Source organism: Uloborus diversus, unplaced genomic scaffold (genome assembly GCF_026930045.1).
Source record: "Uloborus diversus isolate 005 unplaced genomic scaffold, Udiv.v.3.1 scaffold_17, whole genome shotgun sequence".
Taxonomy (NCBI): domain Eukaryota; kingdom Metazoa; phylum Arthropoda; class Arachnida; order Araneae; family Uloboridae; genus Uloborus; species Uloborus diversus.
In genome coordinates, this window is record NW_026558318.1 from 589,026 (window position 1) to 608,459 (window position 19,434).

At 33.9% G+C, this 19,434-nt stretch overlaps 1 protein-coding gene across 1 annotated transcript in view; it reads right to left on the reverse strand.

Moving 5' to 3' along the window:
• The window catches only part of LOC129233102 (translation initiation factor IF-2-like), a 56,734-nt gene extending 39,168 nt beyond the window's left edge, over positions 1-17,566 (reverse strand). The window contains exon 1 of the mRNA XM_054867161.1: positions 17,485-17,566. Within this exon, the coding sequence (XP_054723136.1) occupies positions 17,485-17,487 (3 nt within the window). The 5' untranslated portion in view covers positions 17,488-17,566. The remainder of the gene's footprint in view (positions 1-17,484) is intronic.
• Positions 17,567-19,434: the final 1,868 nt, after the last annotated feature.

The window sequence follows — 19,434 nt, forward strand, 5'->3', positions numbered from 1 at the left end:
TCACTTAAATTGGAAAATTAATTATGCAGGGACCATGGGGATGTAACGAAACTGAGCCAACTGATATGCTGCAGCTGTTGCAAGAACAATAATCTCAATGCTATTGTTCCGCAGTGATTTTATTTGGGGTCTAACTCTATTGCATAGATTATGCAAATTAAAGTTGCGCAATAATATTATTTGGCTCAATTTCTTGGGCCTTTATTTCTCTGGTCTTTAATTTTAATATCATGAAGAAAACTCCTGAGGAGTTAAAGAATTCATGGGCATGATGCACAGCTTTCTTCGCAAAAACTATTGTTCTCTCGCACATCCACGTATAATTTTTACTTCCTTTTACAAAAAAGGAAGTATTGCATTCGCGAAAAAATTTTCCCTCAAAAATCGACTTTAATTTCCATTTTACTCACCCCCGAATGAATATTGAGTTTTTTTTTTCGACTCGACCACACGTGGATAAGTGTCTAAGAACGTATAAACACGTGAAATATCCATAATGATGATTCCCGAGTTAATTACAGCGAATTTTCTCGTGACTTCCGTATGTACGTATGTATGTGTGTATGTGTGTCGCATAACTCAAAAACGGTATGACCTAGAAAGTTGAAATTTGGTACGTAGACCCCTAGAGCGGTCTAGTTGTGCACCTTCTCTTTAGGTTGCATTCGGATGTCTCTAAGGGGGTCTTTTGCCCCTTTTTTGGGGGAAATCGTTGTTAATTTCGATGTAAACTTAAGTGGTGATATAATTTGTCGGACACTTGGCGATATATCGCCAGTCTTTTGGTCGCCAAGTTTTGTCGCCAACTTGGCGACAAATTCGGCGTTTTTTTATATCTGATTTCAATTTGGCCACTGTTGGTGATATTTAGAGAGTAAACTATTGAATCACATTAAAACTGCCAAAAATGAGAAATGACATTAAATTGGAGTAAAAGGAAGTCATGTGATGCACACATCAGCTCGTTTTTTGGGGAACATGCGGAGAGTTTCCGGAGGAGATATTCAAAGTCGTTTAAATGTGGAAAGTTCAGTTCTTCCACCACTAAGTAAAGTCCCGATACACTTATTGAATACGTTCAGCTAACTTTTATACTGGTAGCTCAAAATAATTTTTCATAACAGTGAGAAGCATGCATTTTCACAACTTGTAGAAATTCAGGAAGCTTTTTGACAAAGATACTTGATTTTTCTCAGGAAGAGAATAAAATCCTGTGAAATCCCGAAACGTTCCACGGAAACAATCAGTAACACTTCGGATTTTTTTTTCCTTTTTACAGTGTGTCACTTAACATTGAACGACAATCATAATATTTCTGCTGACGTTCTCCCTGCAATGTGTCGGCACAGAGATTTTTTTGAAATGTTTGCCATATAGCAATAGGATCTAAAAACTGACATAAAAGTTAAAATAGTTATAAACATCTATTTTAGGAGCGAAGTAAAAAAGTTACATGTATCACATAAAGCTAAATTCCGAGACTTGTTCTCAACCATAAGACTGAGTTCTATACTTGCTGCTCGATAGGTTGGCAGGACCTTAAAGGGGTCAAAGTACCTTTCAAACTTTTTTTTTAAATTTAAGAAAATTTTATATTTCTTTGAAACCATATCATGCATACTTATTTCTTAATCAATCATTTATTTTTAAAATTTAAAAATATTGCCTACTTTTTTTAAAAATTCAAAAAATTGAAAAAAATTTCAATTTTTTGAAATCTTTAAGGTTTTCTTATTTTTGCACTAATTAAAAAATTTTTTTAAATCATCTCAAAAAATCTGTGCATTCATTTGCTTATGAGTTTATTAGAAAATTTTCTGTGATTAATTATGTAAAAAATCAAAGTTTTTTTTTTAAAAACTGGATTTTAAAGGTTTAACATGCTCTAACCATTTGAGTCATTCATAAAATGCTTATCCAATGCACAGTTATGTCAAATAGGTTATCCCAATTGCAAAAAGTATTACTTTAAAGCTGTATCTTTAATGGAAAAAAATCCTTAGGGATTCTAATGACATCAAAAAACAAAAAAACCATCATCGAGAAAAAGCAATTTAAAATTTTTCCTTTGCATAAGAACACATAGCGAGCATGGCCTAAAAGCACTCATAACTTTTTAAATATTTGAACTAAAGCAATGAAACTTTTCCCCTGTGTTCAGAAACGTTTTTACTTTTGAAATAAGCAATAAAATTTTTTTGATCGTTTCATCATTTTTGAGGTATTGTAACCCCTTAACTATGATAAGACTTTGGAAATATGTTGGACCAAGAAATGTTCTAAATAAATTCTTACATGAAAAAACTCCGATTGGCTAATAGGATGACTATTGTAATACGTCTAAGAGTTGAGTATCAGTACTCGGACACGTTCAACCTCTTGTACTCGTTTTATTCAGAAAGTTTGCTTTTTTTCACATATGCCTCTATTCTTTTTTTTTTTTTTTTTTGAGCAATCACGATTGCTTATTGCTTTCACTTGACATTTTTTGGCGTGCTATCATTTTATTTTCCCGCCAGCACCCTCTGCAACATCATCGTCGACCCGCTCCTCATGATGCCGCTCCTCTAGCGAAAACCGTCTCCAGGTTGCATCCATGTCCTACACACACGCGCATACATACACAACTACACACATACACACACAAACACATACACACACATACACAAACACATACACACAATACACACACATACCCTCACACACACATACACACATTCATATACACAACTACCCACACACTTATGCTAGCACACAGACAAACACACATGCCTACACACACATACACATACCCCTACACACAAACACACATACCCCCACACACAAATACACACGCCTACATACACACGCTTGTGATTGCGAAAAACATAATTTGAATTCAAAATGTCAAAATTCAAATTAATTTTTTAAATTTGGTCCTGATATCATATTTGTGAGCTATATTCTTTAACTATATGGTTTCTAATGCCTAAATACGATCATGAAGAATATTTCTCCAAATAATTTTTGAGCAATCACGATTGCTTATTGTTCTCACTTGACTGTTTTGAGGTCCTATCATTTTATTTTCCCGCCAGCACCCTCTGCAGCATCACCGTCGACCGGCTCCTCACGATGCTGCTCCTAGAGCGAAAGCCGTCTCCAGGTTGAATCAATATCCTACACTTACACGCATACATACACGCACGTACAAACAAACATATACACACACATACATACACCTACACACAAACACGTACACGCATACATACAGACACCTACACATACACACACACGCATACATACAGACACCTACATATACACACACACCTATACATAACTTCCCACACACTCATGCCTGCACACAGACACAAACACATATGCCTACACATACATACACATCCCCCACTCACACACACAAACACTCATACACACAACTACCCACACACTCATACCTGTACACAGACATAAACACACATGCCTACACACATACACATACCCCTACACACACACACACATACCCACCCCCCACACACACACATAAACACACACGCCATACACACACACACTCGTGATTGCGAAAAACATAATTTGCATTCAAGAGGTCAAAATCCAAATTAATTTTTTACCTTTTATTTATTTTTCCTCTGTCAATTTCTTTCCTATCGAATGTTCTTTGTTCGTCATTGTTTTAACTTTTGACTTTGAACGTAAAGTAATAACATGCAATTACTCTTTAAGTTTAGAATGGGCTAAACTACATGTATTTAGGTGGATTCATTGGCGGATGTTTTCCATTTCGATTTTAATATGAATAAAAAAAACTTAAAAGATAGCCCGAAATGCAAGCAAACTTACAACTTTTAGAAGTACGGATTAATATCGTCTATCTGCACTACTTGAATTTAAAAACTAATTTGCTCGAAGCGAATCTCAGTTATAATTCATTTGGCTAAATTTTGAGGCATTGGCATTCTGTGAATCTAATTGGTTTGCAATGTTCAATGCAAAGAGTATGCTATTTACCTTATCCTCTGCAGCTACAAATACATGCAAAGGTTTTGGCCAAATCTCATGCTGGCATCATGATATTTGCTCCTATCACGTACCCCCAACCCTCAACATTCAGTTCGAAGAGAACCGTCAACCACTCTGTTATTACGCATACGGAGCAATCGGAATTTGCTTTTACGTAGTATATAAGAACAAGGGCCGTGGTAGCCCGATCGGTAGAGTGTCGGATTCGGGGCCGGAGGGTCCTCAGTTCGAACCTCGATGGTCGAAGACCCACCGTCGTCATTAAAGGGGACTGGGCGACGTTAAATAGGCTCGTGGTCTCAATGTCCTCCAAGTGAGACGATACCTCTGGGGGTGCTAGCACCAGGTAGCTATTAGCTCCTGGTCTAGTTCTAAATTCTCATTAACTGTTCGATCCGGTGATGGTGCTGCCATCTATCGGTATAAAAAATAATGGAGGCAAGGCACTTAGTATGCAGTCCTCGACATAAATACAGTTGTGAATCGAAATCGAAATATAAGAACAAAACAGTACGAAACAAAAACTGGTAGCGAAGACAAACTATTGGTTTAAAAAATAGTATGAATACATATATGCACAAATTATAGCCTGTCACTGAGTAAGAATGCACCTTTTATGTAGTGAAAGAATTTTTCAAATAGTTGCAGTGGTTCCGGAGATTAATTCGAACATATAAACACACAAAAATCCGCCCTCTCTCTTTATAATATTAGTATAGATATTGCGGATAGAAGTCGGGTACATGTATGTCTGGAGCAAATTTTATCCAAAATGCGGCGGTATACAGCTTTGTACGAATAGCTTTTGCTATAGCTACATTTCTTGGCTCAATTTATAATTTTAGTTTTATTGGTAGCTTTAGAATGAACCTTAATAAGAAGATTTTAGGATTAACTTCAACAATTGAGTGCTGTAACCAAATAATCATGTACTGATTTTATTTTGAACTGTTTAGTGATAACCAAGCTTTCTTAGATAAAGTCTTTAGATTAAAAACATTTATACTTTATCGAATCTTTTGGATTTGCGCTTTCAGGCTAAGCCAATACTTATTTGAATTTACCAAGCACCCTACAAGTTTCCCGACTTGTTCAAACAACTCATACATTCGTTTTACTATTTTATAACTGATATTGAGGTAAACGAGCTGATGTGTGCATCACATGATTTCCTTTTACTCCAATTTAATGCCATTTCCCCATTATTGGCAGTTTTAATGTGATTCAATACTTTACTCTCTAAATATCACCAACAGTGGCCAAATTGAAGCCAGATTTAAAAAAAAAAAAAAAAAAAAAAAATCGCCAAATTTGTCGCCAAGTTGGCGACAAAACTTGGCGACCAAAAGACTGGTGATATATCGCCAAGTGTCCGCCAAATTATAACACCACTTGAGTTTACATCGAAGTTAACAATGATTTTCTCCCAAAAAAGGGCAAAAGACTCCCTTTGGAGCATACGAATGAGACCAAAAAGGAAGGTGGACAACTAGACCCCACTAGGAGTCTACGTACCAAATTTCAACTTTCTAGGACATTCCGTTCTTGAGTTATGCGACATACATACACACATACGTACATACAGACGTCACGAGAAAACTCGTTGTAATTAACTCGGGGATCGTCAAAATGGATATTTCGGGCGTCTGTACGTTCCTAGGCATACATGCAAGAGTAATCAGGTCAGGAAAAAAATTCAACATTCATTCGGGGGTGAGAAAAATGGAAATGAAGGCCGATTTTTGAATGAAATTTTTTCGCGAATACAATACTTCCTTTTTTGTAAAAGGAAGTAAAAGTCAGTACGACTCCGACTCTTTGACTCCGACTCCACAGCCCTGATAGAAACTCCTATTAAGACACTAATTGGGAACATTTTTCAACATGTAAACTCTAAATATTTTTTACGACATCACAATGATTCCAATGTGTAAAAATTCATTTTTATTGCTAAAAATGGTGCATCGCATAGATTTTTCCAAAGTAGGTTTCTTTAAAATATTTAGCAAAGTATTCCAATAAAGTGTTTAAGCTATCCACTGTCACAACATGAACATGATTAAAGAACTCACCTGTATAAATCATAATAATAGTGATTTTCTATAACAATTTTTGTAATCCTATTGAAACACCAACCTCCTATTATTCAGTGGGTTACCGCCCTATAGCCAGGGCTAAGGCAGAAATACATGAAATACACCGCCAGCTCAGTCATTTCCAGCCGAAGACTGCAGTTTCGTGCCTATTAGCACTCATCAGCCCGGCATAGGAGTAACTGAGCTGGAGGTTATAGGGCGGTAACTTACTGAATATATATCTGCCTTGACTTCAATATTCGAGTTGAACCGAACCATTGTTTCGGTCACTCGTCTGGACATTGATAATTCTTGAATTCGCACTCAGTTTGTTTGGCACTCTTGGCTTCCTTAAGAGGTTTTCCACCTCCAGCTCAGTCACTTTCCTATGCCGGGCTGATGAGTGCTAATAAGCACGAAACTGCAGTCCTCGGCTGGAAATGACTGAGCTGGCGGTGTAGTTCATGTACCAACCTCCTATGCTTAACTTATTTTACCGCATCTCATATTATTATAAATTACTCAGCCCAGAACACATAGTACAGTAAAACCTGTAAAGTTGACCACCCTTGTAAGTTGACCACCTGTCTAAGTTGACCGCTTTTGTCAGGAACGGAATTAATCCTATCTTATGTAATGAAGGAAAACCTCTGTAACTTGACCACCTCTTTATCTTGACCACCTGTCTATCTTGACCACTAATATACAACAGCTTTGGTTTGGAGTAGTGTAAAAAACCCTTTGTAAGTTGAACACTAGGCAATTTAGATTGTACTAAAAGTTTTATCAGCTATGCCTCAAATAAGTAATCAGACATTTTAGAAAATCCTATGAATATTTATGCTTCCATCGAAAAACATTGGACTAATGTTAAGTCCCAGAAAATGAGCCAAACTTCAATGAATATTTATTTTGTTGAAAAATAGATTACCATGGTTACAAATGTACAAGGAAAAATCAAATGAAACATTTGAGTCAATTTTGACTTGTTATGAATTTTTAGGAATTGTTAATATCAAGTAAGTAGTTTTTCATAAGCAATGAGCCCCCCTCCCCCCCCTTTTTTTTTGATCAATTCACAGAAATTTTAAATTTGTATGATACTTTACGCGTTGTTCTGGTAAATAATCTCTAAAAATATTTAAACAACATTTTTTCTTATTGTTTTAAAGTAATGTTAAACAATGAAAGTAATTCAAAGTATTCCAATTAGTTAAAAAATAAAGGCATGGGACAAGAAATGACAAAAAAAAAAAAAAGTTTTCATTACTACCCTCTACAAGTTGACCACCTGTCTAAGTTGACCACCAAAGTACTGCACCACAAGTGGTCAACTTACACAGGTTTCACTGTATAGCTAAATATCCTTCATTTGATTTTCTAGATATGAAAGGAAATTTCAAACTAAGAATTGATATTATCAATGACTGCGAGCTTATTTTATTGCTAGAATGAAGTTTCCACCTGCTTTTTACAAACTCATTTTCTCATTATTTAGCTCTAGATTAATGAAAGTGCCGAAAAAAGAGAACCAACAATTCATAGTTCGAGGCTTCTTTTTTTAATAGTACAGTAGACGCCGCTTAATGTGATCACGGTTAATGTTATCATTCGCTTAATGTTATCAGAATCACAAAGTCCCGGAACATTTGTATGTTAACACGCGTTAAAAAAGTCGGATATTGTAATCAGTGTCTTCGTTCATTAACTTTCAAATTTTCCCCGTTTTTGTTCCTCAGTTAACAGAAATGCATAGGCAAACCCTGACGAGACTAACTTTCTGTGTAGCATTTTGTGTTTTTCATTAGCAGTTCAAAAATTTTCTAGAAATGAAGCTACAGAAAGTTCGCCCCCAATGACCACAGACTCCCCCTAAGATAATTTTCTTTTGCATCTAAAAAAAAATTGAGTATTGACCTCCATTGTTGCCATTACTTTGTAAGCTGTAAAAGCTGTGTCAAGATTGAAAACTAAGCGAAGTTAAATCAAAATTTAAACAAGCAAAACCATGCTGGAAAAGATAGAAAAGCTGAATTTGCTTTGAAACTGGTTTACGAATGTCAGGGAAAACGGTCATATTTTACTTCACCTATTACTATGTGATTAAATATTGCATAATTTAGCTTTAACATTTTACAATTCAGATATTTCCATTCTGTTAATTTAATAATTTATAATTTAAAACTGCGTTCAGTTGAGTCATTGTGATTTTAATTTGAGGTTAGCAAAATTAAATGCACCTTAATTGGAAAAAAATAATTATTTTGTGTCTTCTGGATTCTTTTCGGTTATTGTTATCAGTCGGTTATTGTTATCAAATTATATTTGTCCCAAAGTGATCACATTAAGCGGCGCTTACTGTATAAGGTTTTAAAGGAAATTTAAGGCTCGTATTTTTTGGCCAATTCTGTTTAAGAAAATAAATAAATAAAATATTTAACACGATTTATGACGGAAGGAGTAGTTTTTTTTAAATCGCTAATATTTGGCAAACCATTTTTGATTCATCTCAAAATAAAGCGCATAACATCGAATTCGTTGAGAGCATTTTTGGAACAAAATATACTGTTTTTATTTCTTTTTACAAAAAAGGAAGTATTGCATTCGGAAAAAAAATTTCACTCAAAAATCGGCCTTCATTTCCATTTTTCTCACCCCCGAATGAATGTTGAGTTTTTTTTCGACCCGAACACACGTGGATATATGCCTAGGAACCAACAGACACCCGAAATATCCATTTTGACGACCCCCGAGTTAATTGCACCGAATTTTCTCGTGACGTCCGTATGTACGTATGTATGTGCGTATGTGTGTATGTATCTCGCATAACTCAAAAACGGTATGTCCTATAAAGTTGAAATTTCGTACGTAGACTCCTAGTGGAGCCTAGTTGTGTACCTTCCCTTTTGGTTGCATTCAGATGTTCCTAAGGGGGTTCTTTTCCCTTTTTTGGGGGGAAATCATTGTTAATTTCGATGTAAACTCAAGTGGTGTTATAATATGTCGGACACTTGGCGATATATCGCCAGTCCTTTGGTCGCCAAGTTTTGTCGCCATCTTGGCTAAAAATTTGGCGATTTTTTTTAAAATTTGGTTTCAAATTGGCCACTGTTGGTGATATTTAGAGAGTAAACTATTGAACCACATTAAAACTGCCAATAATGGGGAAAATGACATTAAATTCGAGTAAAAGGAAGTCATGTGATGCACACATCAGCTTGTTAATGAAAAGGTATCGAAATACTAAATCAAAATTTATGTTAAAATTGAGGAATATACTTTTATTGTCCGTCAGTTTAGATCGGTAATGCCCAATAGGGTACCTCGATTTGCCATTCGTGTCCAATCTCCTTGACATTACTCATAAAAAAAAATATTTTAAATCATATAATATCTTTGCGAGAAGTATGGTCGCCAAATTACAAATTTTGAGCAAGAACAGGAGAATGTTGACTCATTTTAGTGAGAGTAAAAAAGGACCGATTTTTGCATTAGGATATGTGAACTGTGATGAAATTTGATGTTCAAACATCGACAAGTCAGTTAAGGGGTTAGAGTACCTCAAAAATGACCAAACGATCAAAAAAAAAATTATTGCTTATTTCGAAACTAAACACTAGTCCAAACACAGGGGAAAAGTTTCATTGCTTTAGCTCAAATATTTAAAAAGTTATGAATGGTTTTAGGTCATGCTCGCTATGTGTTCTTATGTAAAAAGAAAACTTTAACTTGATTTTTCTCGATGATCGTTTTTTTGTGTTTTCGTGTCATAAGAATCCCTAAGGATTTTTTTCTATTAAAGATACAGCTTTAAAGTAATACTTTTTACAATTAAGATAATATATTTAACAAAACTGTGCATTGGATAAGCATTTTATAAATGACTCAAATGTTTAGATCATATTATACCTTTAAAACCAATTTTTTTTGAAAAAATTACGATTTTTTCCGTAATTGATCACAGAAAATTTTCTAGTAAACACAAAAGCAAATGAATGCACAGATTTTTAGAGATGATGATTATGATCGTGTAGCAAAAATTTTTTATAATATTTTAAAAACAAAAAAGCTTTAGGGATTTTAAAAAATTGAAATTCTCCTAAATGTTTTGCATTTTTTAAAAAGTAAGCAATATTTTAAAATTTTTTAAAAAAATTGATTACAAAGTAAGTAAGCATGTTAGGGTTTCAACAATAAATAGAATTTACTTAAATTAACTATTCTTGGAAAGTGCAAAAAATGGCACTCGAAAGCGAGCGTAAATTCAGTAGAATAAACAGATTTTTTAATTCTGTTTAATTTATTCTGTTTAAGAATTTTCATTCAATTAATGTTGGGATTATGTGTAAGCCCCGGATCACATTTCCCCTGATATCTATATTAAAAGCAGATCACTTTCCTCTCACCACCCACAGTTTGGCAAGAAGAGGAACCCACCAAGGTCCCCCCCCCCCCCCCCGAAGCGAAATGTAATACCTGCACTCCACATGAACATTAGAAATATAAGGATGATTTTCAAATCAATTGACACATTAGGTTCGACAAAAGTTAGAAATTTTTATTGATATAAACATTAAAACTTTCCTAGGTTCAAATTCCTTACAATTTATGGCTTTCTAACCAGGTGATTATTTGTGAGTTAATCTGCTTATATTTTAGAAATTCCAAAAAACTTCTTGGCAAGTCAGCGTTTTTCTCACGAGTGTTACCTTTATCTCGTGTACAAAATACATTATGTATTTTTGTTTCAAAAAATAAACAATCTAACAAATCTTGATTAAAGTATCTTAAATACTCAGAAATATTTCAAAATTGTGTAATTATTTATTTATTTAAGAAGTTTTAAGTGTTTGTATAATTGTTTTTCTCGTGAGTGTCACTTTGTTTCCCAAATAAAAAGTAAAGTTTACGGTAAAAGCATATTAAATTAAATATTAAATGTTTTCATTGCAATTACCATGAATAGATAAAAAATTTCAATATTGAAACCCATTTTTAAAGATTAAAGAAAAAGTTTGTTAATGAAAATGCTGAATTTTAGCTATAGATTACTCATGAGAGATGGACTCATGAAATAATTTATTGTAGACAAGTAATTTTATTAATCTAAATATAATTCTATGTAAGGATTTCTGTCATCTTTTTTTCTTTTGAGGAAAAGAAAAACTAAGTTTAACAACATTCAATGACCAATTTTGAATTGTCTATATAATTTTAATGATACAGTTTTTTCTATTGTGATTAAATAAAATAATATAAATAGATCAACTCGCAATAGCTCGAAGCATGATCCTTTATCTTAAAGTTTTTATTAAAACCCAAACTCTTGAAAAGACTTTAGGAACTTCCCATTACCCAAACTATTTATAACTCCTAGGTTTCAGCTGTATCCTTGGGACCTGAAGGTATCAAAAGTTGACTGTATTCTCTGTTCATAAATGCGCTAAAATTTGCTTGAAACGATCAAATTCGTGTTAGTTTCTAATAGCTTTTGAAGCAGAATCTGGACCATAACTTGGGTGTTGGATCTCAGTTCAGGATGTCGTAGCAAACGAATGATGGAAAGTTTTTAGAAAAACCAATAAAGCTCATGTATTTCAGCGTTGATTGAGAGAATCATATCCAGTTTTGGATTGACCCTTTCCAAACTTAGAAATAAACTTGGTGTACAGTAGTCTTCAAAATTGGTTACTGCATGACTTAAAAAAAAAAAAATAATAATCGGCCGAACCGATTTAAATGAAAATCGGCCGAAAAGGTTTAGCGCTATGCGCGTCACGGAGATCCAGACAGAGAGACTAACAGCTTTATTATTAGTAGAGATTTTGGGCTTTAATTCTTCTAAAATAGGTAGTTATTGGAATACCATATGTTACAGTTTTTCTTAAAAAACGCATACAAATTTCATTTTTGCAAACATTAGCTTTGTGTCAGTGTTCACTCTTCAATTTTTAATAAATGTGAATTTATGTATGTATACATGTGAATAAAATGTATCTGTTCGATAAAGGTATGAGTTAAAGGTATTACAATATCCATAACTGAATCTACTCATTATTTGGGTCTCTTTTATCATGAACGTTACTCCTTTCTCATGAATTACTTCCTTTAAAAAGTAACATTCGTGAGTGGTAACACTCATGAGATTTGTAGAAGAATTCTTCACTGAAAGACATTTTATCGTTGTTTTCGAAAATTTAATTAGGTCTCTTGTTTCCTTAACACAAAATACATTAATGGCTAATTGCGTATTTCTACAGTCTGAGTAAAAACATTAAGTCCAGTGCACTTTTTTGAAAAATCGGACACACTTTAATCTTAGGATCAAAAAGTCATATGAGTGATAATTATTAACCTAAAATACAAGTAAAAAAGACAAAAAATTTAATTGTAAGTGTTTCATTATCAGAAAATATTACAGATCAATATTTGAACTTGAGTAAAATCTTTAAGGCCAACATAGAAAAAAGCATATGAGGACAAAAATTCAAATATTTATCAGCTTGTGTGGGAGCCATTCCTTCAAATTACTTCAAATATTCTTGTTTACATGAATGAAACTAGTTTTTGACAAAATTCGGGATGTATTTTTTACCATTCATCTTCGATGGTAGATTTCAGCTCTATTGATGAAGTAAAATGTCTCTCCTTTGCATAAACTCTTCTTGCTAAGTCACCCAATAAGTTCTCTATTGAGTTAAGATCTGGAGACTTAGTTGGTCATTTCAAAGTTTCAACATTGTTTACTTGGAGCCTATTTTTTGCACTGTTACTCGGATGGATAGATGCATTGCTTTGCTGATATTTTGACTTTTCGCCAGCAATAAATTCAGCACTTGGTAAAAGATAACTTGGGAGGACATTTTGATATGCTTGTGAGTTCATTTTACCTGAAACAAACGCAACTGAGCACACACCATTGTAAGCAAAGCACTCTCAAGTTCTGACAGAGCCTCCATCTAATTGGCGCTTGTAGAATATTTCTTTTTCTTTTCGTAAATCATGCCAATAGTACTTCCGTCCGTTTGGTCCATCCAAACTCCACTTCTTTTCGTTAGAAAAAAATATTTTTATTCATTGGTTATCCCAGGTCATGATTTCCTAGCTAAAGTTGAAACGCTCTACATTGTGCATTTTCAATAAATGAGATTTAAACAATATTGCAACATTAATAAAATTTCCACACCTTCTAATTGTGTTATATATCGTTTTTGACAAATATTGAAACCTATCGTCTGAATAAGTTTCCTGGTTGAGTACTTTTCAGGTAATATAATTATTTCCAAACTCTTCTTCCATGACGCGAGGACAAAGCTTTAAGTTTTCCCGGGTTTTCTTTTTACCCTAATTGTGTTTAAATCATACAAAAATGTTGACTTCAGTCTTCGATCTTCCTATTTTTTCGCAATAGTACGCCTACTTATCCTTGTTGAAGAAAAAGCTTCAATCTGCCCTCTTTCTTGAACAGTTAACTTTTTACCTTACGATATCGTCACAAGTCGGACAAAAACTTTGAAGAAATTAATCACAAAACTGCAAGTTGAAGGGTTTCCACAATCTTGTTAACTGAGGTGACATTTATTACAGTATAAGTACTTACAGTTTTTAAAAAATACTAGTGGCCTTAAAGTTTTTACTCAAGCTGAAATGCTAACTTTGAATAAACCACTGCTTTTCTGGTTATTGCATGCTTTACAAATCCTGTCTGTTGCGTTATTTCTTACCAATGAACATTAATAATTAATAATACAATAATATTAAACTCCCTTTAATTTCATTTTCCCTTTTTCAAAGAAAATTATACTGGCCTTAAAGTTTTTACTCAGGCTGTATACTTAAGAAAATATTACAAGATAAATGGGTTAATCTCTGATGAAATTTGATTAAAATACTCTTCTCATAGAATTGCACATTTCGAAATACAACATAAAAGGAATAAATATATCCAATTTTCGACTTAAACGTTCCAAGATACAAATATGGCTTCCTAACACTGGTTCTAACTACAGTAAAGATATATTTTGCACATAAAAAATATTAAATTCCCTGTGGTAACACTCATGAGTTGCCCTTAAGGTCACACACTGCATTTGAAATTTTAAAATATTAGATGAGCAGTTCTGTAAAATCAATTTGAGCTGTGTTTAAATAACAAATATTACTTCTCTTTTTAATGCACAAAAAATGAAAAAACTGCATTAAAGCGTACAAAAAAGATAAAATTTATGCGAACTTTCTAGTCAGGACAAGGAAATTTCCACTACTAGCTAACTTAAGTAATAAAAAATGCTTATAAATTTACAACCATGGGAAAAGACACTGAAGGCAATGAATTTAATGTACAACAATACCTCACTATATGCTTATGCAGCGCCTCTATTAACATTTAATTCAATGGAAAATGTCATGACACCGAAATGTCAATCGTTTTGAAAATCACCCATGAACAAAATAACATCTTCTGCGACAAGAATGAGGTGAAAATTTTACTCCTATTTCTTCAATAACAGTAAAATGTTTGAGCTGCGGCAAAAGGTGCTATTTTTGCGTTAAGAGGTGATGAAATTTGATGTGCAAAAAAAAAAATGCAAAAAGGGCACCTCATCTTAAGGGGGTTACAGTACCTCAAAAATGACCAAACGATCAAAAAAAATTTTATTGCTTATTTTGAAACTAAACACTAGTTCAAACCCAGGGGAAAAGTTTCATTGCTTTAGCTCAAATATTTAAAAAGTTATGAATGGTTTTAGGTCATGCTCGCTATGTGTTCTTATGCAAAAGAAAAATTTTAAACTGATTTTTCTCGATGATCGTTTTTTTGTGTTTTCGTGTCCCTAAGGATTTTTTTTCTATTAAAGATACAGCTTTAAAGTAATACGTCTTGCAATTAAGATAATATATTTAACAAAACTGTGCATTGGATAAGCATTTTATAAATTATTCAAATGTTTAGAGCATGTTATACCTTTAAAAACCAAAATTTTTTGAAAAAAAAATACGATTTTTTCCGTAATTCATCACAGAAAATTTTCTAGCAAACACAAAAGCAAATGAATGCACAGATTTTTAGAGATGATGATTGTGATCATTTAGCAAAAAGATTTTTTTACATTAGTTTAAAAACAAAAAAGCCTTAGGGATTTTAAAAAATTAAAATTTTCCTAAATGTTTTGAATTTTTAAAAAAAGTAAGCAATATTTAAAAATTTCTTTAAAAAAATTATTAATTATAAAGTAAGTAAGCATGTTATGGTTTCAACACAAAATAGAATTTACTTAAATAAAAAAAAAAATGCTTGAAAGGTATGTGACCCCTTAAGGGGACACTGGACCTTGAAAACAAACTTTTTTAATTATTGATGGATTTGCTTGAAATTTTAACTATTTACTTTAAACACTAGTACAAGCTTAATTATAAAATTTCATTAAAAATTTTAATTAGAAGACCAATTATTTAAAAAAATGTAAATAACCTTAACGATAATTAACAAAACTTTGAAAAGTCCCTTGCGTCATTATTTTGATTTCACAACACTGAAACTTATTTTAAGTCATTCTCTGTACTATAATAAATAAAACAAAACTCACAAAATTGTCCTCATATTCAAATAAATTCAAAAAATAAAAATTTCAAAAGTTTGACAAAAATTTCTTTTTTTTGAACGTCCAGTGCCCCCTTAAGAAGATTCCAGTGTACAAATAAAAGTTGAAACCATTTTTACATTTTCCAAATCATTTAGAATTACATTGAAAATGAATGACATTACAGAACAAGAGTTATTGCTTTCCTTACTTGATGCTTATTTTATCAATGCTCCAGAAACCAATTTTTACGTATTTGGGTCCGAATTTGGGATATTATGACTCATCGTGGATTTTGCGTTGTGAAATCGAAAACATCAGTCAACACAAATACAAATACAAAAGTGACGACCAGCAACAGGCTCTGGGCCCAGCTAGACTGGTCCTAGTCCATTTACAATCCCCAGTGAAGATCAATGGCCCTCTTAAAACTGTCTACTCCTTTGCTCATGACCACCTCTTCGGGTAAGCTGTTCCAAGGTTCCACTACCCTGCTAAAATAATAATTTTTCCTAACTTCCATGTTAGCCTGAGATTTAAATAGCTTAAAACAATGACCCCTCGTCCTGTTTTCAGTGCTAAACTTCAGCCCCGTAACATCTTTCGTTTTAATAAATTTAAACAACTGAATCATGTCCCCTCGGTCTCTTCTTTGCTCAAGACTGTACATTTTTAGCCTTCTAAGCCTGGAATCATAATCTAAGTGGGAAAGTCCATTTATTAGCCTTGTAGCCCGCCTTTGAACCCTTTCCAATACATTAATATCTTTCTTAAGATAAGGAGACCAAAACTGAACAGCATACTCCAAATGGGGTCTTACCAAACTTCTATATAAGGGCAGAAGATCACACGGATCAGCTTTGCTGACCAACCATTGGTTTCGACTCATGGGCAGGGAACATTTTGGGGCCCGTCACAAATGACTTTTCCGGGTCCCTCTCCATATTGTTTACCCCATATTTCACCCCTAGTTTTAAAAATATTGGGCCCCCTGCAGGGTCGTTCCCGGGGCAAACCCTCCCCTTCTGTGCACGCCCCTGCTCATGGGTTCGTTTTAGAGAAATCGCGGAAATCGAGGAATATGCTAATGTCAAACTATGATTGGTGCGTAGCCTATTTCTTTCATTGTTCCAGCATTTGAATACATAGATAAGCACAACGAAATATATTCAGTAAATTACCGCCCAATAGCCAGGGCTAAAGCAGAAATACATGAAATACACCGCCAGCTCAGTATATTCCAGCCGAGGACTGCAGTTTCGTGCTTTTCGGATAAGTACGAAACTACAGTCCTCGGCTGGAAATGACTGAGCTGGCAGTGTATTTCATGTACAACGAAATATCTAGAGTGCTCGGGAAAAAGAGTATAAGTCAAAAATTGAGTAAAATCAGGTTATTTCATATTTATACTATATGGACCTTATCTTTCATTGCGGTTCAGATAATAACTGTCAATTCGTTTTAATTCTTTGTGAAAGCAATATAGTATAAAGCAGGTAAGTCATTTTTGCTAAAGGGAAAAAGAGTATAAGTCGAACTGTACTGTTAAGAGCATTCATCAGTATTTTTGACTTATACTCTTTTGCCCGAGCACCCTAGATATGTTAAACACTAAAATATTAAGTCACTTTTTCCGAACTCATCTCTGATAGTTCACTGATGATAAACAATTTTAATCCTTTTCTTTAAATATTCCAAAAGTTGAAAAACGCTATTTTCTGAACTTCACCTAAATCCAAATCTAATTTGCATTTCATATATGAATGATAGCCTTCAATGTAAATAAAGCAATTTGAATGAAGAGCACTTACCATGTTTGAAGTCTTGGGAGCTACTGATGACAAGCGAAAAGTGTGACCGCTTTTACGCTAGCAGACATATATACGGGCCGCCATTAACTGTCCCAGTAACCCTCTCTGCAACAACTTTCTAAAAGTCGCCAAAAACGCGAGTTTCGAGTTCACTGCCTGCTTCGAGTTGCTGGTAGCTGACCACCCATAAACGTTAGAAGGAAAACGAAAAGTGGTTTAGTTGCGCTAAGGCGGTTTTCGATCATCTCTAATAGGAGGTTCACACTCAAAACACTTAAGTTCAATTCTTACGAGAGAGTTGTTCTGGATTTGATTGGGAGGAAATCACAAATTTCCGCATTCAAATCACTGTAATTACGAATAATATATTCATTTTAAAGACATTTATCTGGTTTTAATAAAATTGGAATTTGACCCTTTCCATCGGTAGAAAAACCCCGTCCAGATTGGAAAACGAGGATTTTTTTTCATTGCTTTTAAAAGTCTGTTCTTTTTTTTTTTTTTTTTTGAACTCGGCTTTCTGAAGATTGAAATGAGCGGTCGCCAAATCCATGATACTGAAACTTTTACTATCACTCGCCACTCATGTGTCATTGATTGAGGTTGATGCTATTAATAAATATATTATCATTTATTTAAACTGATGATCATTTTTATGTTATAGTAGCAGTTTAAAAGCAAATGTATTGCTTTTTTTTTGAGCAATCACGATTGCTTATTGTTCTCATTTGTCTGTTTTGATGTCCTTTGATTTTATTTTCCCATCGCCACCCTCTGCAGCATCACCGTCGACCGGCTTCTCACGATGCTGCTCCTAGAGCGAAAGCCGACTCCAGGTTACATCCATGTCCTACACACACGCGCATGCATACACAACTACACACACACACACGCACACACACATACACGCATACATACAGACACCTACACACACATACACACACACAAACATTCAGACACCTACACACACACACACACACACACACACAAACACACACAGTACTCACACATTCATGCATACATACAGACAACTAAACATACACACACAACTACCCACACATTCATGCCTGCGCACAGACACAAACACATATGCCTACATACACATACCCCCCCCACACACACATTCATACACACAACTACCCACACACTTATGAAAGCACACAGACACAAACACACATGCCTACACACACATAAACATACCCCCTACACACAAACACACACGCCTACATACACACAACTACTCACACACTTATGCCTGCACACAGATACAAACACACATGCCTACACACAACACACATACCCCTACACACAACACACATACCCCCACACACAACACACATACCCCCACACACAACACACATACCCCCCACACACAAACATACACGCCTACATACACACACTCGTGACTGCGAAAAACATAATTTGAATTCAAGACGTCAAAATTTAAATTATTATTATTATTATTATTATTATTTATTTTTTTTTTGGTTCACGAAACAAAAGTTTAAAAAACTAAAACCCGACTACGGAAAAAAAAAATAAATAAATGGTGAGAAACAATGTAGGTGCTATTTGATATATCGTCTTATTGAATAACACAAGTTATTTGATAGGTTAGAAATTCCAATTTATTTAGTTCTATTAGAATCCTCTGTTACTCTTCCACATTAAGAACATTATAATTCCATTCAAAGTGCGATGTCAAGTACAAAACTGCACTTTGTATGGAAAATTAATAATTTATTGTTGAATAAATTATACTTGAATAATCGTTTTAAATACAGTCGGACCTCCATATATCGAAGTAGCAAATTTCCGGAAAAAAATTCGATGTATAGATATTTCGATACATAGAAACGACCTTATTTTATGGTACAAATCTCCTAAAACACTAAAATTAAAGCTAATTTTCGTGTATAAAACCCAATTTCTAATTTATACGAGCTTTGG